This window comes from Marmota flaviventris, chromosome 14 (genome assembly GCF_047511675.1).
Source record: "Marmota flaviventris isolate mMarFla1 chromosome 14, mMarFla1.hap1, whole genome shotgun sequence".
In the NCBI taxonomy this organism is placed as follows: Eukaryota; Metazoa; Chordata; class Mammalia; order Rodentia; family Sciuridae; genus Marmota; species Marmota flaviventris.
Window position 1 is genome coordinate 37,607,019 of NC_092511.1, and position 19,235 is coordinate 37,626,253.

General features: G+C 50.6%; 1 protein-coding gene across 1 annotated transcript in view; it reads left to right on the top strand.

Moving 5' to 3' along the window:
- Positions 1 to 19,235, top strand: part of Ttc7a (tetratricopeptide repeat domain 7A) — a 114,123-nt gene that overhangs the window by 21,942 nt on the left and 72,946 nt on the right. The window contains exons 4-5 of the mRNA XM_027934378.2: positions 6,029 to 6,159; positions 9,016 to 9,131. Coding sequence (XP_027790179.1) covers positions 6,029 to 6,159; positions 9,016 to 9,131 — 247 coding nt within the window. The remainder of the gene's footprint in view (positions 1 to 6,028; positions 6,160 to 9,015; positions 9,132 to 19,235) is intronic.

The following is a 19,235-nucleotide window of genomic DNA, read 5'->3' on the forward strand; positions in this document are numbered from 1 at the left end:
ATAGTGGTGCACACCTGTAATCTCAGCTACTCATGAGGCTGAGGCAGGAGGATCACAAGTTTGAGGCCAACCTGGACAATTTAATGAGATCCTTTATCAAAATAAAATTAAAAGAAAAAAATAAAAAGGTCTGGGGATGTAATTCAATGGTAGAGCACTGGCTTAACTGTGTAAGGCCCTGGTTTAATCCCCAGTATTGCAAATAATAATATAATCACAATAGTTCATAAGTTCATGTTTTACCATTTGCTTTTTATTTATTTATTTAATTTTTTAAAAATTGTTAATGAACATTTACTTATTTGTATGTGGTACTGAGAATCGAACCCTGTGTCTCACGCATGCTAGGCAAGCATGTTACTACTGAGCCACGACCTTAGCCTGTTACTATGCTTTTTAAAGTTAATATTTTATGACTCATTTTTCATGTCTGTATCAGTGTAAGCAACTTCATAGCATTTCATTGTAAGGATTCATCATGGTTTTGCAAACTTGGCCTGTCTTTGGATCTATATACTATCTCTCTCTCTCTCTCTCTCTCTCTTTTTTTTTTTTTTTATACCAGGAATTGAGCTCAGGGGCACTCAACCACTAAGTCACATCCCCAGCCCTATTTTGTATTTTATTTAGAGACAGGGTTTCACTGGTTGCTTCACTATTGCTGAGGCTGGCTTTTAATTTGTGATCCTCCTATCTCAGCCTCCAGAGGAGCGGTAGCTGGGATTACAGGTGTGGGCCCAGTTTAATCTCTTTTTTTACCATCATAAAGGATGCTGCAGTGGCTCTCCTTGAAGCTAAATTTTTGCATTCATCCAAGAAATAGAATTACTGGATCAAAGAGTAACACTTTTTTGGAAACTTGAATACAGAAGCCAAATTGTCTGCTTTTTAAAAAAATTTATTTAAGAAATTGTGTTAAAATACAGATATCAGGGCTGAGGGTGTAGCTTAGAGGTAGGGAGCCATACTTAGCATATGCCAGACCAGGAATTTGTGTGTTTGTGTGTAAATGTTAAGTGTACAGTTCACGAAGAACATTATTATGCGACCAACCTCTAGAACTGTTTAATGTTCACATTGTTATGCAACCAATGTCCAGAACCCTTCTTGTCTTGCAAAATGGAAAGTGTGTCCCCATGAAATAACAACTCCTTATTCCCTCCTCCCCCATCCTCTTTTATTTTGGCAACCACCCTTTTATTTTCTGATTCTGTGAATCTGGCTTCATATAAGTAGAATCATACAGTGTTTGCCTTTCCAGTGTCTGGCTTATTTCACTAAGCATAATATTCTCAAAGTTTATCTGTACTGTAGCGTGTATTAGAATTTCCTTCCTTTTTAAAGGTGAAGAATACTGCATTGGATGTATATACCATTTGATTTGTCCATTCACCTGTCTGGGAGCCTCTGGGCTGTTCCACTTTTGGCTGTTTGGATGATGCCACTCTAAATATGGATACTCAACTATCTCTCCAAGACCCTCCTCTCCATCCTTTTGAATCTGTAATGGAGATGGGGTTGCTGGGTCATGTAACTCTTCTTTTTCCTGTTCTGAGGAGCCACCATATCACCCACTTTTGAACATGATCTGTGAGGGTTCCTCCCTCCCTGGCCTTAAGGCTCCCTCCTTGAGGGCTGAAGAACGAATTGTATTTCTTTCCTTCTTCCCTTCACTTGGGGGGCCCAGCACTGGGTTTAATCCTCTCTTGGGAGCTGGCTGGGGCAGGGCGGGAGAGTGTGTCCCCCCATGTGGAAAGTGTAGTTCCTACAGCACAGGAAGATGTGTGGCTCCAGGCTCCGAGGCTCCCAGGGCAGGCCTTCTTGGAAGGCAGCTGCCGGGATGGGATGAGTCATCTCTGTCTGAAGAAGCTGGGACCAGCCTGGTGCTGGGCCCCGACGGTGCCAGGATCAGATTGCCTCCAAACCGAAAGTGCAGAGTTCAAGAAAAAGAGGGGCCTCCTCTTGAAAAGGCCTCTCGTGTCTCGTAGGCTTGTTAATCTGGGTGACCACACAAAAAGGCCTCTTTCACAGGTGGGAATCAGTAGGCAATGTGGGAACTTCCTGGCAGCCCGGGCTTATTGCCCACCCCACAGGACTGTGCCACAATTGCTGGGATCCTTGCGAGCCAGGCTCAGGAGGGAGTCTCCACTGTGGACCTGGTGGTGTTGCAATACGGCCTCCAGTGCAGGAGTGCTCATGGGGTAGAGGCGTAGAAACCCTGGGTATGTGTTCAATCAGACATTTGTGGGCAAGAGAATGAGCCTTCGTAGCAGTCAGAGAACAAGTCTCAGGTAAAAATGCCTCTCTCTATGGGCAGAACTGGGTGATTGGTGATTGGTGATCCTACTGAGGAAAAGCCCTTGCCATCTCTGGGAACCATTTTGGTCTTAGGTATGTTGGAATTTATTTTGCAGAGGACCATTCAATGGATATATCCTCTTGACATTGATCTTTTGTTTCTCTGGATCACAAATGCTTCCTTTAAAAAAGGCGTTGTCTGCCAGGCACAGTGATGCGTGCCTGTAATCTCCCAGCTACTCTAGAGCTGAGGCAGAAGGATTGTGAGTTCAAGACCAGCCTTGGCAACTGTGCCAAACTTTGTCTCAAGAAGAAAAAAGGACTGGGGATGTAGCTCAGAGGTAGAGTGCTCCTGGGTTCAATGTCCCAGTATCATAGAAATAAATAAATAAATAAAGGCATCATTTCCATTGTTTTCAGATGAGTTTTCATACAGTGAGATGTGTGCAAATCTTAAGTATATAATTTGATGAGTTGGACTAGCGTAGAAACCCAGAGTCCACAGTCTAATAAGGATGTAGGACATTTCTGTCACCCTAGAAAGTTCCCTGAGGCCTCTTTCGCCACCTCCACCCCCCACCCCAATCACTGATTATTTTCCAATAATATATGTTAATTTGCCTTTTTTTGAAGGTCATGTAAATGAAATTACACAGTATGTACTTTTTACATCTTGCTTCTTTTGTACAATTTCTCAGGAATCCATCCATTTTATGTGTGTATAAGACACACTTATATGCTGCTTTTTAAAAAAAAAACCTCTGAGTATATAGCCCGGCACAGTGGCACACACCTGTAATCCCAGCAACTCCGGAGGCTGAGACAGGAGGATCACAAGTTCAAAGCCAGCCTCAGCAATGGTGAGGTACTGAGCAACTCAGTGAGACCCTGTCTCTAAATAAAATACAAAATAGGGCTGGGGATATGGCTCAATGGTCGAGGGCCCCTGAGATAAAATTCCTGGTACCAAAAATAAATAAATAAATAATTCTGAGTATAATTCTATTGTGTAAATACACCCCACTGTGTGATTTCTCTAAGAACTGCTTTTTAAGGAGAGAGAGGAACTCCACTGGGTTCTACACTCAAGCGTGCCCAAATCTGCCCATTCATCTGGGTTTTTATCCTGCCCTTCCTGAACATCCAGTGGTAGAGCACTTGCCTGGTGGGCACCAGGCCCTGGGTTCAATCGGCAGCACTGGGAAGAAGAAAAATGGGCATGTAGGAGATGCAGCTAATGTGTTCTGCTGCATCGGAGGCAGGGAAACTTGACCAGGGAGGGCTTCAGAGAGGAGGTGGTTTTGCTCTGAGCTTTCCGGAAGAGCGGGCTTAGAATTCTTGGAGATGCATCTTAGTAATCCCCAGCAGAGTGGAAGGAACAGTTGAAGTACAAGGAAGGCGAGGCCCACAGGCTGGTGTTCCTGAGCTCACCACTTCACAGCAGCAGCTGGAACCTGCCGGTAGCCTGCATTATCTATCCCCGGGCTGGGCCCAGAGGTGGGGCAGGAAGGAACCCAGCCACAGCACCTCTTTCTGAGGACCACCGGACTACTGTGTTAAGCACATGCACTTTACACCTCTTGGAATCAGTTGTGTCCTGCCACCTGCAATTGGTCCAGGCCAGGCCTCCCTACAGGTTGTGTAGGCCTCATGTCTGGAGGGGAGGCACTGGGACAGCCCTAGAAGAGAGCAAGAGGGGACTGACCTCCTCCTTGCCTTCTCTGTTCCTCCTCCCTGTTGAGTCCTCTGGAGTGAGGAGCTTTTCCCTCCTGGTTGTGAGTCGCTTGGCAGCGGGCACGTGGACACTCAGTGACCCAGGTAGCTGAGTCCTTGGGTTGAGCAATGGCCTTCACATTTTGTACCTCCCTTTGCCCAGGCCAAGGTGCCCTGATCTTTGGACTTAGTCACACCCCAGCCTGGCCAAGGGCAAGGTCACTAAATCTGTATGAGTTGAAATGGAGCCAAGAAAAGCAGTGATAATTCCTTCCCTGTGTTTGCAGAGCACTTTGTACTTTGTCAGACATGATCAAGCTTGGTTTTTGTTTTTTTTTTTTTTAATCCAACCAGTGAATATTGTCCAGTGCCCACTATGTGCCTGGTGGGAGAAGGGTAAACACCATAAGACCGATGCTTTGAAGGAGCCTGCAGTCTGGTTGAGGAGACATGTGAATAATAAGTGTAAGAACTAGTGAGACAGGAATATGTACAGACCAGGGATCACAGGAGGGAATCGTTGGTTGTACCAGGGTGAATCAGGAAGGGCTTCATAGAGGAGGTATCATTCAGTGGGTCAGAAGGTGAGCAGTACTTTTGGGTGAACTTGGTGGATAGTGCATTTTAGGCAGAAGGAGCAACTGGAGCAAGTCAGGAAGCCATCTCTCAACCCAGCAGTTGGGAGCAGGAAGTTGGATGTGGATGTGGCTGGCAGGGTGAGAAATTAGGATGGAAAGGTGACAAGTCTTAGAAGGCCTGGTATGGAGCATCAGGAGTTGGGACCTCACCGATAGCAGTATGGAGACTTCTACAAAGAGCCCCCTGGGGAGCAGTGTGCAGGATGGGTTAGACTGGAGTGAGACTGGAGTCAGGGAGGTCAGTTAGGAGGCCAGTATGGTTATCCCCTCTAGAGATACTGCCTAAAATGAGGCAGTAGAAGAAAAGGGGAGGGGAAATTGAAAATGTTAATGACTTGGATTGACAGTTGGCTCTTGGGACTGGTAGGGCAGGAAATAATGGAGGATTGCATTTTTAGCATTCCTTTATTAAGTTATCTCGAATGTCTATTACGTGTAAGGTAGTGAGTGTGTGGGGCACAGAGATGAGAAAGACATGGGTTCTGCCCATTGGGAAGTGATAGTCCTGGAAGCATTTTCTAGTCAGGCCTCCATTAACTTCAAGCAACAGAAACAATTCAAATTAACAAAAAGAAAACAAAAAAAGTTGGGGGTGGGGAGCAGTATTGCCTCATATACCGGAAAGTTCAGCAGGCTTTCTCTAACATTTCCAAGCTGACCTCAGGTACCAGCTCAACCCCAGTGGAAAAGAGTAGCAGTTCCACGATGGATTCTTATTGGTCCCGACTGGGCCATGTGCTTACTCTTAGCTAGTCATTGTGTCCCTCATCTTTGGCTTAGACCACAGGAGGGGTGGTCGGAGGGAAAGCAAGTGTCATCAGTGAAAGATGGGATGTGGATGTCTGTGAGGTACAAAAAGAGCAGGCGTCCACTACAAGCAGATAGGAGCTGGACACAGGGAACCTGTGCAAGGTAGAGACATGGGAAGGGCACATGCAGAGGGCTGCATGACCTGAGCACCTGCTCGTGGGTGGGGATCGTGGTGGTCTAGGAAGACTTCAGTTTGCCCACACAGTGGGGGAGGACAGAGCTGGCCATGGTGACCACTGTACAGTGTAGAAAGATCGGAGCGTCTGCAGGGTGGTGGTTTTCTTCTATTCACTGGAAGGAGGGACAGGAGTGGCTTCCTGGGGAGTCGACCTGCAAGGATGGACAGGAGTTGGACTGAGGGTGACAGTGTGAGTCCCCATGCTGGGCCTGGGAGCCTTCTTGGCCCATTGCTTGCTCCTTGCTGCTGCTAATACCACCATGGCTTTAGCTTCTCTCCCCTCCGCAGACCTCCACCTCCCACTGGCTGCTCCAGAGCATATGTCCCCTCGGGCGAGCCCAGCCTGGGCCCGTGGAAGGGGCAGGTCTCAGGTGCTCTCTTCCTCCCGCAGGCCTCTCCCTGGAACGCCTGCCCAACTCCATCGCCTCCCACTACCGCCTGACCGAGCGGGAGGAGGAAGTGGTCGCCTGTTTCGAGAGGGCCTCCCGGGTGGCTCAGGTGTTCCTGCAGGAACTGGAGAAGGTGAGCTGGGGGTCACAGCACCAGGCAGTAGCTGCTCTCTGTGGAGCCCCTCTATCTGCAGGCCCACGCTAAGCCCATAGGTCACCCTGTGCGAATGAGAACAAAGTACCTCCCTGCCCCTCAGGACTGTCAGCCACCTCGGTTGGAAAATGTAGCATCAAACTTCTATTAGAATGAGACTCTTGACCGCCATAAAGTAGGTTGAATAAATAAATGGGTCTCTGTCATCTGTAAGAGAACTCTATGGCAAACTCAATTTTTAGGAGCAAATCTACTTTATCTGGTTCACCCCCTATGAAGAGGTCTTCTATTAATCCCTGTTTAGTGGATGAGGTTTAGAGATAAATCAATTGCTTGCTACTGTCCCCTTGGAAGGAGCAGTGTCAGGTTAGTTCTTGCAGTTAGATGTCCTTCCCTGCTCTTGGGTGTTGAGAATCACCTTGCCCATCCATGGAACTGACCCAAGGCTTTCAGAGGTGGGCAAAGAGCTGACCAGCAGGGTGCTGCAGTCTACAGGCCCTGGGTCCCCAGCTCCCCCGTGGTGGGCCTGTCTTGACTGTCTGCAGGTGGTGCATTCCAGCTGATGGAGCACCCAACCCTTCCCCTGCTGAGGGGCTCTGGTTTTGGTCGGTGGAGGAGTGGGGGCAGGCAGGGAAGAGAGACCCTGCTAACTTACACCTGCTTTGGTGTCCACCACTCCTGAGGTCATAACACGCATTCCTTAATTTGACCCTCATACTGACTGGATGAAGTAGGTACTGCTGTTATTCCCATTTTTCAGATGAGGAAAATAAAGCTTGGAGAGGAGTTAAACAGCTTCTGAAAGTTCATGCAGTGAGTGAGTGGCATTGGCAGGAAACGTTGGGGCACGTGGCTCTGACACCTGGGAGAGGGGTGGGGTATGCTGGGCCCTCTGCCTCCCGGAGACCTAGATGGTAGATGGCAGATGCTCTGCAGGGTAGGTTAGGATTGGTACCCCGGAGGAGGAGGTGGTCCTGAGCCGAGAGACACCTGAGCCTCCTCTGCTGTGATGAATGGCAGGAGAGCCCAAGGGTTTTGGTGATGGTCCTTGGAGGAGTCCACCTCAGGCCAGACTTCCCCATAGCACTGCTGGGCCCATCCCTTGCTATGGGGGCTACCCTGTGTGTTGTAGGGTCTGGCAGCATCCCTGGCCTCTACCACCAGGTGTCAGCAGCACACACCCCCAATTGTGACAACTGGAATGTCTCTGAAGACTGCTAAATGTCCTCCGAGGGTCAGCTCACCCTCTGTTGAGAGCCACTGGCCTGGTTCCCTGCCTGATTGGACTTCAGGAGGAAAAGAGAGGTGGCTGCACATACAGGCCCCTGCATCAGCAGAGGCCACTTGAAGACTGAGCCTCCACGTGACCTCCTTAAGGTCATCGGGTCACCACTAGACAGCAGTGTTTTAGGGGCTCTTTACATTTGCATGTGTTTCCAAGGACACTTTCATGAAAAAGATGTATTGCCCTCAGCTGGAAGCCCAGGCTTTGGTCTTTTTAAAGTTGGTGAGCTATGCAGCTGTCTAGGGCTGAAGACACCACCTGGTGACAGGGGATGGACAAGCAGGCCCCAATAATTGGTATCTCAATTTCACAGAGGGCCATAGAACTGTGCTTCTCAGAAATGCCTCCTGTCTTCCCGAGACCCAGTCCTGACTTCTGAGATATTAAGGAACGCTCTTAAATCTACTTTGATTTCTGAGAGCTAAGTTAAAGAAGGGCTTGTTTTCTTTTTTTAAGTTATAGATCAAGAAAGGTGGCATACTGAAGGCCTGTCTCGGCAGGACTGGGTCACCCTGTCAGAGCTGAGTCTTGAGTGACACTCAGTTAATAATGTCATTAATCCTGAACCAGGGTCTCAGCCCTGGGATGCACTGGCATGTCATGGTGTATAGCAGGGATGGTGCAGTGCCAGGCAGGTGGCGGGCACTCCTATGTGAGATGAATTAACCAATAAGAAATAAGTGGCCTGAACTCTGTAGCTGGCCAGATTTGAGTTTGAAGTCCAGGCTCACACAGCTGTGTGACCACGGGCACTTTCTCAGCCTGGGTTTCCTCATCTAGTGAAGCACACAGAGCCATCCATGAAGGACTATCATAAGGCTTAAGTGAGGCTTGTGGTGGCTGTTCCCCTAGTTTCCTTTTCCTCTCTTTTTTTACTTGGGGTTCAGGAGACAACCCCTGAAGAGCACGGTCCCACTTGAAGCGACCTCTCTACCTCTGCTCAGGCAGTGGTGCTTGCTCTCTGTGGAAGGGGGAACGTCTCTGCAGCCAGGAACAGATAGGGGTATCTGCGAGTAGTGAGAGGAAAAGTGTGGGGTCTGAGCCTGACTGCCTGGCTCTGCCACCCACAGGCCAAGTGACTGGGCAGGAGGAGCATCACATCATGCCTCAAGGTTCTCACCTTTGAAATGGGACCAAGACCCACAGTTCCAACCCTTGAGCATGGCTCTGAAGATGAAACGAGTTAATGAATTTAAAGCTCTGTGACTGTTGAACAAATCATGTTAAACATGGGGCTTGTGGCTTCCAGCATATGGATGAGGGGAGGAAACTTGAGACATGTTGGTTTTGTATTTTTGTGGTGTCGGGGATTAAACCCAGGGCCTTGCACGTGCTCAGCAAGTGCTCGACCAATGAGCTGCATTCCCAGCCCTTAGACGCACTTTAAATCTAAGTGAGCTGGGTTGAGTTTTATCTGAGCATTGCATAATGTGCCCTGTAGGCAGCTGGGACTGGGGTAGGGCCACTTCCTCCAGCTGGGCTGTCATTCCCCAGACCCTTCTGCCTCTGAACTTTAAAACAGCGGCTCTCCCTCTCTGTTCTCTTCTTAGACCACAAACAACAGCACGTCACGGCATCTGAAAGGCTCTCACCCGGTTGACTATGAGCTCACCTACTTTCTGGAAGCTGCCCTCCAGAGCGCCTATGTGAAAAACCTGAAGAAGGGGTAGGTCGTCGCTGCGGCCGAGCAGAACCTGGACCTTTCTCCTTGGCCAGTGCTTTTGATGCTGCCTCAGCTCTGGTCTGGCCTGTGTGTGTGTGTGTGTGTGTGTGTGTATGCACACTCTCCAGAGAGGATGGAGCCGGGCTGGCACATGTCACATCTTGTCAGACAAGGCTGTGCAGAAGGGCCGAGCCTCAGAAGGCTGCACGCCTCGGGGGACGCCACTGAGAAGGAGGGCAGGAGTGACTGTCTTCAGAAGGGGGAGGGGAGCCAGGCCTAGAAGGTGGTGTGGAGGGCACAGAGGGAGGGAGTAGCTTGGCACTGGCCTGCTATCATCCCTTGTCACCGAGGTATAGGCAAAGCCATTTTACTTCTCTGATCTCAGGTTCCCCAGAAACCAATTGGGAAGGCTGATTCTTGCTCATTCTAGCTTCCAGAGAACAGCAAGGGGAATCATGGTGAAAATACAAGCCTGGCATCATTTTGGGGTGCCACTGTGAGTGAAGGAGCAGGAAGCTCGCTGCCTGTGTGGTGTAGTAAGGGCCCCTCGTTCTTCCCGGCCCCAGTTCCATGGTGCCTGGGATACCTGCCTTGGTAGTTTGCTGCTGGGTGAAGCAGGAACCCCTCAGTGAATAGCGAGGGGGTGGCTGGAGTCGGGTGCCAGGCTGGGAGTGGTGGTGTGTGGTGTGTGTGGGGTGGCAGTGGCGAGGGAGGGAGAAGCTCCAGAATCAGGAGGGTGCTTTGTAGGCAGGCATATCTCCGAGGCCACCCTGCCTGCTGCAAGTTCTCTCTCCCGGCAGGCCAGGGGCTCCTGTCTGTCCCTGCTGCAGGGATTTGCATCCTCCACAGACACTGTGAGCCGGGGCTGGAGGGTGTCACTGGCAAGAGGGGAGACATGCTGAACGTGCCTGTCTCCCTGGGAGGATAAACTTGTCATAGGCCTGAGCTCTCTTCATTCAGCCCTCATTCGCAGGGAGGCAGGGTGACCAGGAGGTAGGATGACCCAGGACATCTGCAATGTCCTTTTCACTGACTGCTTGGAGGTCTTAGAAACCTGGTGGTCATTTTGTTAAATTTCACTTGATCCATTCTTATTTAACCTGCTTTTGAATAGACGATTCTTATACATGGTTATCTGTGTAATTGGAAAAAAAGAAACTTACTATTTTCTCCTACTCTGTATTCTCAACAGACCCCTCTGTGGCCTGTGGGTTCCCTCTCACCCACAACCTGTTCTCCAGCACCAGCTAGGAGGGGTCCCTACAATTCAGTTTAGTTCCTTCACCAACCAGCATTAGCTCAGGTCCCACAGGCTGTCCCACCAGACTGCCTCCCCTACTTCCGATGCCAGTTGCCAGGAGCAGGTTACAACCCATGACTTCTGTTTGACTTGGCTACAAATTAGAGGTTTCCACAACTCCTTCTCAGACTCCCTAATTTGCTAGACCAGTTTACAGAACGAGGAAAACAGTTCCCTTCTGAGGTCACTGGGTTCTTATAGACGGTCACAGCTCAGGAACAGCCAGGTGGAAGGCATGCAGGAAGGGGCGCGGAGCTTCCTAGCCACCCTCCCCGAGTTCAGCTAGAAGCCGGAAGCTCTCCAGACCTCGCGCTGTGCAGTTTTTATGGAGGCTCCATTAGGTAGACTTGGTTGATTGAACCATTGGCCAGCAGTGACCAGCTCAGCCTTCAGCCCCTCTCCGGCTCTCTCTTCTGGATAATCATTATTACCACTTTGATGTTTATCTTTCATATTTCTTGTCTAGTTTTTATTTTTTCCAAAAAACAACAACGCCCCTCTCCTCTCGTGCTGTGAGCCTCTGGTGACCCTGCCTACTCCATTTCCCCTGAAGTTGCCCGATGGAAGCAGGAGGACCTGAGCTCACTCCTGAAAGCCATCAGAGGGCTGGCTGGGCCCAGACACACAATAGAAGGTCAAGTTTGAGCTGGGCTCTGGTATGGTGAGCCACAGGAATCAGGGAGGGGCAGAGGAGGTGGGTGAGGCCCAGGCATCTAGGTGGGCTGGGATCTGCAGGAGGGGAGGGCCCCTGTCCAAAGAAGCTTGGGAAGCAGGGGGTTGATGTCTGACTCTTTAGACAGTAACCTGTGAGTGAGGGAAGGTAGCAGATCTCCAGGAGGAACAGGGGCTTGGTGTTTGCTAGACTTTGACCTCCTTTGGGGGTGTTTCTAGATGGGCAGTTGCTCTGAGCACAGCAGTCCGACTAGAACCAGGGGTGAGCATTTCCATCCAGTGGGCACCCTGTCCCACCCAGCAGCCTACCCATCAGAGCTGCATCCCTTTTGAGCTGTTGGGGGACACAGAGTTTAAGCCTTCAGCTCCCTGGAAGAGAAGGAAGTGGAGTGCCTTGCCTGGAATTTGGAGCAAACTGTGGTGAGGCCACTCTGGGAGGCAGAGGAGGCTGCAGTGCTGTGGGCAGGCAGGTGGCCGCAGGCCCTGGTGGGCCTGTGCACTATTCATCTCTGTTTCTCTAACAGCCCTTATTAGAGGAGGGCTGGAAGGTGTGGGGCATGGCACCAGCTCTGGATCTTCCAGAGGCCAGGCATGGTGGCACACCCCTGTAATGCCAGGGGCTCAGGAGGCTGAGGCAGGAGGATCGTGAGTTCAAAGCTAGTCTCAGCAACTTAGGGAGGCCCTCAGCAACTTAGGGAGACTCTGTCTCAAAAAATAAAAAGGGCTGGGGATGTGGCTCAGTGGTTAAGCACCCTGGGTCCAATCCCTGGTATAATAATAATAATAATAATAATGTGAGAGGGCCCAACCCTGAAGCAGGCTGCCTTTGCACTCCCCTCCTACCTGGCCAATGAAGAGAGGGAGAAGTGCAGCTCTGGAGTCACCTCTGAGGGTGAATCCCAGTTCTGCTACTGGAGCCCAAGTCACTGTGGGCAAGTCCCTTGAACTCTGAACCCAGTACCCTCAACTGTGAAGTGGGGCAAGGCCTACTTGGATTGAATCACATGTGAACACCCACCAGAGCACCTGATATGTCATAACTGCTGAGAACATCAGAACCAGTGGTACTGTCATTTGTTTCTATTATTCTCATGCAGTCCATGACTGGGCAGACTACAGGCCCAGACACGAACTTTATACCTTTTGCTTTTTTTTTTATTTTTATTTCTCAAGTATGATGCCGGGGAATGTTGGTATCCTTGTTTAGGACCAATGGATTCAGGGGCCTGGGTAGCCAAGATGGATAGGACTGGCCACAGTCGTGGGCTCCTCAGACCACCTACAACTGTGGAAGGACTTGGGGCCCAAGGAGCCCAGCTGCCTCTGCCCACATCCAACAAAGCAGGTGATCCTTGTTTAGTTACTGAGCCCCCGTTTCAGACACAGTGGCCCAGCAAAAACAGGATTCCTATTTTTACTGCCCAGGCAGCTCTAGCTGGAATTGTCATTGCCCTCATCGTGTTGTGCCCAGGCGGGAACCCCTCTGTCTGCCAGTTGTGAGCTCCCAGGGATGAATCTGGGGAACACAGATGTGGCCCTCAGCTCCCGCTCTGCAGAGGTTTGGAGGAAGAACCAGGCTGGACCCTGTGAGGCTGTCAGTGCCCTTGGAAACCCACTGTGACCTCTACAAGCTGAACTTGAGCAGTAGGCTTGGCTGCCCTTGTTTTTGTAAATAAACCTTTATTAGAACACAGTCACGCCCATTTACTCACAGATTGTCTTATGGTAGAGTTGAGTGGTTGCAGTTGGGATCTTGTGGCAAAACCTATAGTATTTGGTCTCTTTATTTTCCCTTTATGGAAAACAGTTTGCTGACCCCTGCACTATAGAGCTTAGAAGTCCTCCCTCCCCAGAAAGCACTAGGGGGTGACCATGTATATGGGAACCTTGTGGAGGAGTGTTCGTGGGGAGGGGACTGTTCTAATTTCAATGCTCTGTCCATCCATCTAATGACTATTTCATATAATAATTCATGCTAAATGAAGTATTACTAAATACAAGACACTTGTGAAGTGTTTGCTTGTGTTAGTCCTCCCTGTGAGGTAGGTGGAAAACTGAGGCATAGAGAACAAATGTGAACTGGCCTGGGTGGAGCCAGGATTATGCATGCAGGGCCTGGTTGGCTTTTGGAGGTGGTGCTAAACACTGGGCAGCACTGCCCACAGCAGAAGTCCTCTTAGAAGATCTTGCTCTACCCTTGAGGTGCACCCAGCTTAGGCCAGCTTCCTCAAATGTGCTTGTGCTTGGTAGGTGCTTGGTAGATGCTCCTAGCTTCTGGTATGAAAAATTGGATAGGTGCCCCTTCACAGCTAGAGGAAGACAGGGCAGGGCCTTGGAGTTGGAGGCTACTCTGTGACCCTGAGCAAATTCCTCCTCTACAACACTAGCCCTATCCTGTACCAGTCCTGCATGGTGGGGGTCCTGGAGGTGCGGGGTGGGTCCAGTGAGAGTAAAGGGATGGAAGTCAGCCTGGGAAGGTACTTCTGTTAACCACCCCCTCTGCTGAAGGTGTCCCCCCTTCCACCTGTTCCATGTTCTGCAGGTGTAGTGAGGTTAAGGTGAACATCAAGGTCAGCCAGGAGGGAAGGAAGGAGTGGCATGGTGGGTTATCAGGTACCTGCTGGGCACCAGGCTGAACCAGTGCCCAGTGCACAGTGCTCTGTGAAGAAGGTCATGTGGTCCTGCTTCACTCACCAGGGGACAGAGAGGTTTGAAGAGTCATCTCTGGCCCAAGCTCACCCACCCTGGCTCCAGCTGTAGGTCTGGACAGCCTTGAAATCCTTTCCAATGTTTTGGGTGTGGAAGGGAAGTTTGGCCAGCCTGAGGGGTGTGTGGGGAGAGACAGGGCCCTGGTGGTGGCTGGGGCCTATGAATGGATCTTTGGGACACAGGCTCCATTCTCTCTTTGTCTCTGCGACCCTGAGTCACCATTTTCAAAGGATGCCTCCTCTGCCTGCCCTCCCTCCTAGACACCGCCTGTTTCCTCTTGATTCATTCTGTACACTCAGGCTGTGTGGGAGAGCTGGGAGTCTCACACACACACACACACACACACACACACACTTGAGGTGCCAGCTGTGGGCAGGGGCATTAACCAATGCCCCTATAAAAGCCTAAGTAATTTCAGTTGCTTTTCTGTTCCTATGACTCTGCCCCGCCCCTTCATCCTTTTTCTTCCTCAAGCACACATTTCAGTCTTGAAAGCCAAGAAACCGGCTCCACCCCACCCACCACAACCGCAGCACATACAGAGGAATGGAAATTAATCATCATTTCTTTCCAAGTAAACAGCCCAAACATTTAAAGTCTCTGAATGTGAGTGGCATTCCCCAGGACACGTGGCAGTTATTCAGCCCTTCTGTCTGTTGCCTGTGGTCCACAGGTGGGCCCAGAATGTGACAGATATATAAAACAGGGGTTGCAATGCCCTGTGCTGCCTGGTGATGCTGTAAATAGTTTCTCTGAACCCTTTCCTCATAATAGCAGCTAATGTTTGTGGAGTACTTTCTGCAGTGCTTTTCTAGGTAATTCTATGAGGCAGGATCTGATACAGTCCCTATTTGACCGAGGAAAGGAGAAATGGAGTAATTTACTCAAAATCGCAGAGCCAGGGAGCCAGGGAGCCAGGGAGCCAGGCACTGGATTTGGGTTTGTCCAGCCCTGTGACCCAAGGCCTTGCTCACCACGTAGACCTGGCCCAGCCTACTACCTGCTCCCAGTAGGGCTACATCAGTGAGCTTTTGTAATGGCATGTTATTGTCCTGTGGTGAAAGTTATATATTCCCAGTGGAATCACCAGTTCTGGTATTTTTCGTACACATTTGTTGTTACTAGGAAGTTAAAAAATAATATGAAGTCTCCTTAGACCGGAGCTTCTCAGCCTCAGCACTGTTGGTATTTCGAGCCTGATAACTCTTCATGTGGGGCTGTCCTAGCCACTGGAGGTTCTATCAACATCTCTGTCCCTCATCCGTCAGATGCCAGAGTACCCTGATCTCCAAGCATGATAACCAAAAATGTCTCCAGACACTGACAAATGTCCTGGCATCAGAGGGACTGCACTGTCTCAGCTTCTAGAAGCAGACATTGAGGGGTAGGCTGGGTCCCAGATACCTGACCTCTCCAGGGCAGCCGTGGCAAGACTTTTAAAGGCTATGGTGTCACTTCCTGCTGGTTCAATTGCACCCCTGCCCATCTGAGCTCTTGGGGTATTTGAGAAGGTGAAAGAAAGCCTCCTGCAGTGGGGAGCTTACAGCCCCGTGGGAGATGAGGACTGAAGGGAGAAAGGCCAGAGGACAGCCGAGCAGTTCGCTCCCTAGCAGCCCCAAGTGCCCGCCTTGTGCCCAGCCCCGACCCTTACTTGTGGTGGAGCTTTGAACAGGATAGGTCCCAGGGGGACCTACAGCAAAGAAGTTCAGATAGGGGAAGAAAAGAAGGCAGGGAGCCGGAGGTGTACCTGGGACTGGGTGGGCCCCAGAGGTGACTTGGATTCACCTGAGGAGCCAGACAAGGTGGAGATGGGGCTAAGGTGCTGCTAAGGGAAGGGAGATGGTGGAGCCTCAGCTCATTCCCCAGGTGTCTGGTGGGCCCAGGGTGGGGCCTGCAGGCCACCAGCAGTGTCTGCCCCAGCATCCAGCCATGGCCCTCCTGTGGAGGATTTGACAGAATTTCAAGAGCATGGTCTTGTCCCTCATGCAGAGTGAGTGGCATGTGCCTCAGCCACACAGCTTCCCTTGTGGTCTGAGCTCCCCTCACGCTGGCTAAGTCAGGCGCTGCTGCCCCGTAGCTCAGTCAGTGTGACTGAGGGCTATTAACTTCTTCCAGGGGCCTTGCCCTATCGATCCAGCAGTTAATTTCCGCAGATGACTCCTACCCACTACTCTGTGGGTGATGACAGGGTTCCTAACTGAGTTAAATCCCAAAGCGCTGACCTGAAGGGACAGTCAGGAATTGAGAGGCCCTCATGCAAAGGGTGGGGGTTGGGACACCTGGAGGGTTCACTTTCCCTTGCTGCCACTAGAGGGCAGCCATGGACTCCGGTTGGAACCTCACTCCAGGCAGTTCTGTGGGAAGAACTGACAGGAGGGAGCACCCTTCTGTTGTGTCTCCAGGCAGGGGGACACAGGGGTAATGGCAGCTGGACCCATCTTGGTTCACCTGCATAAATCAGCTCCAGGGGAGGGGCAGCAGGGGGCTGGGAGGGGAAGGAGGGATGTGCCATAGTGAAATGACAGGGAAGTAGTTTGTCCTGTCAGTGACTCTGACCTCACTAGGACTGAATGCCTGGGCATCTGCCAAGAACAGGGCCGTGAGCTGACTCTGCTCCTTCACCCATCCTAGGCAAAGGGCCCTTTCTCTTCATTTTTTCCCCTCCCTCCTGCCTACACCCATTCTCTGCAGGGTTGTGGTGCGCGTGGGCCGTGTGCCTTGAACCAGGTAGGCAATATGTTTTATGCTTGTTCTTTTAAAAAAAAAAAAAAAAAAAAAACAAACTTTTTTTTTTTTTTAAATTAGTAAAGCAACATGTGCTCACTGTACCCAAACCAAACAACAGAGAAGGGAGTGAATGTGTTTTGTAAGGCAGCTTCCTGGGACTAGCAGTTGTACATTCTTCTTTTCCCTGTTTTGTATGTGTGTGTGTGTGTGTGTCTGTGTGTGCACACGTGCGCACGCGTGCATGAGCTTGTACCTTCTGCACTTGGCAATGAGTGGGAAAGTGTGGAAGTGTCTTTGGAAACCCAGCCTGCTGTTTGGTGGACCCCCGTGAGAATGTGTTCAATAAGCATTAATTTTGTCTTATTCTCAGCAGCCAGCAGTGCATGCAGGGCCAGGGGAGGGCACGAGATGGATTGTTCTCAGGGGAGTTAAGGACAAGAATCACCCAACAGTGAAACCTGTGCTGAGTCCCTGTGTTCTGTACCGTGCTTAGGGTCCTAGGGAGACCTCCAGGGCTCATCCCAGCCTCTCTTAATGCACACTCTTTACTTATGGTTTGCACCCGCCTGACCCTAACTGTTGCCCATCCCCCACCTCACTGGGAAGGAAGAGCCCATTGCCTGGGCCTCCTCAGTCCTGGTCATCCTCCGTCCTGGGCTCATCCTGAGCACAGCCTTATTCTAGGGCTAGAGCTGAAGAATTTTAGTTTTTGAAAAAAGTGATTTAGATCTCTGGCAGAAATGTACAACTTGCTAACCATTGAACTTCACCTAACTTTGTCTTGAAGTTCAATCCTCCAGCTTTTGGGAACTGCCAACTGGCTATGCTCACTCTTCTGGGTCTTTGACCAAAAACCTCTTACACATGATCCAGTCCTGAAATGCTAACTTCTGGTAGGGGCTTCTGGTTGGGGTCATGTACACCAGCATCTGTTTAGATTCCTTTCAGTGATTAATTCCATGTCATTTCTCCTCTGTTTCAAATCAAAGCAATTCCCTTCAGCAAAACTTCATCAGGCACTCACTGTGTGCAAAACCCTTTGCTGAGCTCCAGGTAAATCAGGAGCATGGCCAACTTAACAAGGCTGTGGGCTGCTGGCATGCAAGGCCACACACGAGATATTCATCCACTCGTTCAGTCTCTTAATTTATTCCACAAGTATTTACTGACTGCCTCTTGCCAACGGGGCTGATGAACAGCTACTGGGTATGCAGTGGGCACTTTTTAAAGACTTTGTAAATTAAGTTAAGTCCCAGGAGTTCTGGAGTTCAATAGCCAGGAAAGGAGAGTGGAAGTGTTCCAGGTGGAAACACGTTTCAGGGGTTTCCAGGTTGAAAAGAAGGAAAATCTGAGCCCTTGGTGGCTGCTGTAAGCCCGTCACTGCCATTGCCAAAGGTGGTGACCTGTGAAGGAGGCACCGTCCAGGCTTCACTTTCCCCACTGGGAGAGGGGATTTATTTATTCAGCCACAATTTCTTGGAGGCCTTCTTTATACCAAAACCTTTTGCACTTGTGCTGGGATAATGGGGCCTGCTGGCCTCTCTCACTTCATCAGAAACCACAAAGACTGAACCAAGGGGAAGGGATTTGGAAAATGCACACCACCACCTGCTGCTGGCCACAGGACTGGAGGAGTGGGCCACCCCCTTGCAGTCCCACCTGAAAGTCTCCCTGAACTGTTGTCCTTGATCCATCACCGCATACACCTATCTCTCTCTCTCTCTCTCTCTCTGCTCTGAGCAGTCGGGCTTTACTTTAGTTGGAATAAACGGCTTCCTGGCTTCTCCCCACGCAGCCTGTTTCTGGGCCAGGATTTGTTTGAGGCCCTGTTTGGATATTGTTAAAAGTGGGCAGCTTGGCTCAGAAAGGTCAGCGGGAGAGACAAGAACAAAGAGATCTTTCAAGCTGCCCTCTCACGAGGCAGCCAGAAATGCTCGGAAAAGCCCCGGCTCCACCTGGCACAGGCAGCTTTAGGCCTGGGCTGGGATTGCTCAGGCTGGGGGCCATCTGGGGTGCTTGAGAAGCCCCTTCTGGTTTCTTGTTTCTCAGAAGGGTAAGCTGAGGCAGGGCGCATTCCCAGTGTTGCAGAACAGGGCAGTGTGGGCTGGGATCTCAAAACTCCCCCATGCGGCCCTGGCCACTGGAACCTGTGTGTGTGTGTGTGTGTGTGTGTGTGTGTGTTTTCTCTTTAAGGCTATTCAACAAAAACTGGGATTTGCTCAAAACATGCCCCAGGGTGATGGTTTGCTTTGCTGTAGAATTCCTGGGAGCTTATTTAGATGCCAGAGTCCCTTGTAAGTTTAAAAATAATGAGACACAACTTTTGGGAAATAGGATCTTGTGCATTTTGAGGGGGAGTCAGCGTCCCCTCCCTCAGCCCCCAAGTGGTGCCAGTCTGCTGGTACCGGGGTGAGGCTGGTGTAAGGACTAAGGCTGGGATCTCCTGATAGTGGCAGAGAGAGGCTGGTCCTTGCAGTGGAGTGGGAAGAAGAGGCTGTAGTCACCCTTGGCTCCAGCCTCCGGTAGCAGCCTGGGCCAGGCTGCCAAGGAGGAGGCTGGCAAGTAGCCCACAGAGTGGAAAATCACCCGAGGGCCAGGGAACTGCCGGCGTCTTCTGGACCACAGGGCCCTGGGCAGCCTCGGGGACAGTCCGCCTCAGCCCGTGGCTGTTTGACCCAGTTGCCCGGCATTGCTATCCT